We start from the raw sequence: 5,227 nt of genomic DNA, 5'->3' as shown, positions 1-5,227 counted from the left end.
CACCAACCTTGGCTGATGATGTCATCTGTTCAAAAATATGGTTCCTTGCTCCATCTCCTTCCAGGCCATCAAAAGTTGCTGCTTCAGAGCTAAAATTTTTAGTCATCTCTTTTTGTTTCAAATAAGCATTTTTTACCATGTTGATTAAAAAGGAACTGCCAAAAAAGGGAAACTGAAACAAAAAAAAGTTATCTAATTTACAAGGATTGACATCCAGGAACAATGCGAAGTAAAACTAGGAAGGATGAAGTTCGCAAGATTACCAGAAGAAAGACAGTGATATAAAATAAAATGATGAATAGGCATAGGAGATGATATTTTATGTGCAGCAAAAACCAGAATATGCTAGAACTTTCCAAAACTACTGTAAATGCATTAGAAAGATATATGAGAGAACTTGAACTTAGAAGGATTTGAATGGCCTCTCATGATTGACATGGTCACCATCTAATGTTGAAGAATAGGGACTGGTACATTAACTGTAAGCCAGCTCATCGCTCATGAAATATCAAATGAATGAGATGCAATAATAAGAATTTCAGCATTTCAATGGGTTGTTTTCAGGCAAACAGATTCCTGTAACTGATTCTTATTTTTATTCTGATAAAAACAATAAGAAAGAATTGCTTATTCTTATCCATTACATCCAACCTTCATTTTTGTTCATTACAAATTCTTCGCAGAAACCTCTAATCCTGTCTATGCGCTGCTTACGCTTGAATCATTTGTTGATGTCCTATGAAAATATGAGATATTGACAACAAAGAAATGCATCGGCATTATGGTAGCACCTAAATACCCAATGATGGCAACAAGCTCTTAAGTTACCAGCATCCACTCACCTTATTTGAGACTACAGTTTACATAGAAAAGGAGAACCATGCAGAGACAAAGATACGTCGGCATGTAACAAATTTCCAGATGTGGATCTAGAGTGCCTTCGGTATTGCCACATGGCAGATGGTACCTTGCATAAGTCTGCTCAATAGAAAGCTGAATTGTAGCAGAATACCCATGAAGTACTCATTACTTACTAGTTCACCTAGCCATTCCTGAGTTGAAGTCACTGAAGGATATGAGAACCTGGAAGTCAATAATAAGTTACCTTCAGATAAAAGCTGAATGTGAGTGATACAGACCAAGGAATGACTGAGAGATGTCCTAAAAAAATTGTATTGAATCTTCATGGTTATATTCAAGTCTTTTAGATTAGTGAATTGAAAAGAAGACTGAAAAAAGTTTACCTCCTTAATTGGACTAAATCAACTTGTACCAAAAAAAATGGACTAAATCAACAGAATTTTTTCTTCAGAATATGTGCAAGCCATGTCAAGAAATTCATGACATGCTGCGACTCATTGCTCCTCTTCATTGATGATCTGTAATTCTTTACAACCTGCAACCTGCATCAGATGGAAGCTGTAGCAAGCATTTGTGAACAAATGGGATCTCAGAATATTTGGCCATTGGTGATAAATCTACTGCTTTGACTGCTAAGTCAAGATGGATGACATTCACTGGACTCCATGGAAGATAGCTTCACACGCTGCTTTGTATTAGCTTGTCATGGAATGCTGTATATATTGACACTTTGAGTGCAAGTCATGGAATTGTGATCAACTTATACGTTACCACAGCAGCAGGCAGTGGCATTCCAAATGGCAGGACCCTTTCCTCTCAAGTCACAGAGATGTTCACCAGTAGTCTCCACAAGAGCAACTCCCTTCCCTGAAACAATGAAACCTATGCCCGTCCCTGATAGTAATTTCTCTTCCAACTATTGCAGAAATGAACTTGATTGCATTGTGGCAATCCCCACATATCCTAAGGTTCTTCACCACCAGTATCGGCACTCCTTCTCCAGTGCTGATTAACCCAAATGCAACAGCAAGCTTCTCACTATGGTGGCCCAACCTTGTTTTCCCTTCTATAACATTATCCCTTGCCAAAGCCCATCTCACATCTGGTACATACCCAGCCTGCTTCATCTTCCTTGACATCTCCTCCAAGAATTCATAAATCTCCTTAATCCTCGGGTGTGAAACATCATCCGCCACAAACACATGAATCCTCTTCTCCACTTCAATCCAACTACAACCAGGCTTCTTCCTAACCCCTCGATCTTTCATAAGTTTCCGAACTGTAGCAACCTCATCCCATCTCCCTGTGCTTGCATACATGTTTGAGAGCATCACATAGGCAGCCGCATTCGAAGGCTCCAGCTGAAGGAGCTTCTCCGCTGCCTTTGCTCCAAGATCTGCATTCCCATGAGTCCTACAAGCACCAAGCAACGCAGCCCATCCAATTGATCCTGGATCGAAAGGCATTGTCCTGGTCAGCTCCTCAGCTTCCTCAAATTTTCCAGCACGGGCAAGAAGGTCGATCATGCACGAGTAATGCTCTTCACCTGGTTCGATACCATACTTTTGATTCATGGAATTGAAATAGTCCCGACCTTCCTCAACCCTTCCAGTGTGAGCACATGCAGAGAGTACTGAAATAAAAGTGATGCTTGTGGGATCATAGTTTGAGTCAATCATCTCCTTGAACAGAACCAGTGCCTCGTTTCCTAGCCCATGCTGAGCATAACCTGCAATCATCGAATTGAAGGAGACTGTGTTACATTCTTGCATCCTCTTGAACAGTCTGTGAGCATCTTTGAAGTTACCGCATTTCGAGTACATGGCAATCAATGCATTGTTAACCGAAACTTGGTTGTTTGGGAACTCAGACTTGATGGCTAATGCATGCATTTGCTTCCCTTGGGATGGCGATGATAAGTTCGAGCAAGCACTGATAGCACACACAAAGCTGCAATCGTCGGGGCGAAACCCAGCTCGCTGCATCTCTCGAAGGCAATAAAGACCCTCCTCAGAAAACTCATCATTCAAAGAGTACCCTGATATCATCGTATTCCACAAAACCAAGTCAGGCTCATCTACCTCTTCAAACACCTTCCTCGCATCAAGAATCCTGCCGCACTTCGAGTACAGATCAATAAGTCCACTGCCCACATGTGAATTTCTCTCGAACGCACTCTTAATCAGCTGAGCATGAAATTGTTCGCCACCCAGCAAATCTTTCACACTCGTGAACGCGGTCAGCACACTCGCCAGAGTGAACATGTCAACCTCGAAGCCTCTCCTGACCATTTCTTGAAACAACTTGAGAGCTCTCGGCCCCTCCCTGTGTTGCCCATAAGCCACTATCATACAATTCCAGGAAACTCCATCTCGAGAAAATCCCATTTCTTCGAACACCCGCTTGGCTTCATCCAAGTTCCCGCCTTTACTGTAAGCACTGATCAGAGCATTGTTAACAGAGACATAAGAATCGAGACCGGAGAAAATGGCGAGCGAGTGCAACTGGTCGACGCCAACGGTGAGAGAAGAAATAACAGAGGAGAGAGTAAATCCATCCATGTCGGAGCCCAGGCGGCGCATGTTGGAGAAGAGCTGGAGGGCCTCTGAAGCCCGGCCCTCGGCGGCATACGCCGAGAGGAGAGTATTGTAGGAGACAAGGTCGGGATCGGGGATTTGCAGGAAGAGGCAGCGAGAGACGTCGGCGGGGTAGTCGCGGGCGTAGGCGGCGAGGAGAGCGTTGTAGGAGAAGACATTTGGCTGGGCGATTTCGTCGAACGAGCGGCGGGCGAGGGAGAGCTGGCCGCATTTGGAGTAAAGGAGGACGAGGTGGTTGGCGAAATAGGTGGAGGGGGGCACGGCGGACTTCACGTAGAGGCCGTGGAGGGCGCGGCCGGCGGCGACGTCTCGGCCGGCGATGCAGGCCTTTAGGAGGTGGCGGAAGCGTTGCGCGGAGAGTGAGAGGTCAGAGAGGTGGGAGGAGAGTCGGCTCATCCAGTGCGCGCGCGCTCTCTCTCTCTCTCCCTCCCCGAAATTAGACCAAAGGATATTGGTCTAAAACTCTCTCTGAACCGGTTTAACCAGATGAAGTGGTTGGTTCAGTTAAACCGTTTTGGAGTAAAAGTGATTGCTGGCTTGGATGTGTCATGGTTAAAGTCACTGTTTTTCCCTGTAGGGACATGGAGTGGTCAATGAGTACAAGCAGAGGCCAGTGGCAATAGTCATGTATCATATAAATACATGGCATCTTGTTGGTGGAAATGAAAAATAAAAGAGAATAATTTGCATCCTTTATGATTATATACAATCAAAAATTTGGAAATCAAGTGAAAATGATGTTTGACACCCAGTACAGAATGAAACTGAGGGAGAGAAAAATGCCAAAACAAAATTGTAACCCAAATCAGACATAGTGAATCCCATAATATATATTTGAGTTATACTTCCACTCAACACGGAGCTTAATCGAAGAAGCTAAAATAACCTGCTACAAGTGAGCACAGTGCAAAGGTGAATGCGAAAATTCAACTCGACAGATCTCTGACAATTCTACCATCCAAGATACCAAGACATCTTATGAAACAAATATCCAATTATAAACTAACACATAAGTTTTAGTTTATAAGAGCAGAATTAGTTTCGTAATTAGGAATAATTAGACTCATAGTGTATATCTATCGTTAGATAGAAAGGATGGCCAACTTAGTGCCAAAATCATTATGCGTATTAAAAAAAACAAAGGAGGCAAGAGTTATTTCATCTGTTTCTATGGTTATCATCGTGCTTGTAAGACAGTACAAGAGCCAAGTTGCAAATACTAGCATTATATAATAATGAAACTATGAGGATCAAAATACATCTGATAAACATAAAAAAATGTGTTTCATCAAAGGACAAACCTAAAATATAAGTAATGGAATACATCTATGTTGGTAATCAAAGTGACAAAGTGAGGTTGTGATAGTGGTCTTAAGAATTGCCCGCAACAGTAGGACATGTACTAACAAGTTGAGATATTTTACTGTTAACAAGTGTGATAAAAGGCCTTGTAGAAACTAATTTACGTGTATATCTAACATTTGTAACTTCACAATAAATAGAAGCATCAAGTTGGTAAAAGTGAGAGCCCGAAGGCCCTCTTTCCATTCAAAACAGGGCAGAGCCCTGGTGAACCATGGCGGAGAAAAAGGAAAAGTCCTCCTCCACCACGGACTCTGTCAGAGGCTAGGCTTATCCTAGCCTCCGCTTCTATTTAAGCCATCAGCTCTCCCTAGTTCATTCTCACCGGAAGATCCTCACAATTGCCATCATTTTTTTCTCCTCCATTCTCTTGATTGCTGACGACATCAGCTCCCATTCTTGCCGAA

General features: G+C 42.8%; 1 protein-coding gene across 1 annotated transcript; it reads right to left on the bottom strand.

Annotated features, from left to right (window-relative positions):
* Positions 1-573: 573 nt before the first annotated feature.
* On the bottom strand, positions 574-4,008 carry LOC103704314 (pentatricopeptide repeat-containing protein At3g49710). The gene is made up of 2 exons (XM_026803525.2): positions 1,245-4,008; positions 574-1,083 (listed from the first exon to the last, which is right to left on the bottom strand). The coding sequence occupies exon 1, from the start codon at positions 3,852-3,854 to the stop codon at positions 1,695-1,697; it is 2,160 nt and encodes a 719-aa protein (XP_026659326.1). The 5' UTR covers positions 3,855-4,008; the 3' UTR covers positions 574-1,083; positions 1,245-1,694.
* Between the last annotated feature and the right edge of the window lie 1,219 nt (positions 4,009-5,227).

The sequence above is a fragment of the Phoenix dactylifera genome, chromosome 15, assembly GCF_009389715.1.
Source record: "Phoenix dactylifera cultivar Barhee BC4 chromosome 15, palm_55x_up_171113_PBpolish2nd_filt_p, whole genome shotgun sequence".
NCBI classification, from domain to species: domain Eukaryota; kingdom Viridiplantae; phylum Streptophyta; class Magnoliopsida; order Arecales; family Arecaceae; genus Phoenix; species Phoenix dactylifera.
Note: the sequence above shows the minus strand (reverse complement) of the source record. Positions and strands in the feature narration are given on the sequence as shown.

What these genes read in the sequence shown, in the direction of transcription:
- LOC103704314 (XM_026803525.2), bottom strand. Translation starts at nt 3,854, where the DNA reads ATGAGCCGACTCTCCTCCCACCTCTCTGACCTCTCACTCTCCGCGCAA.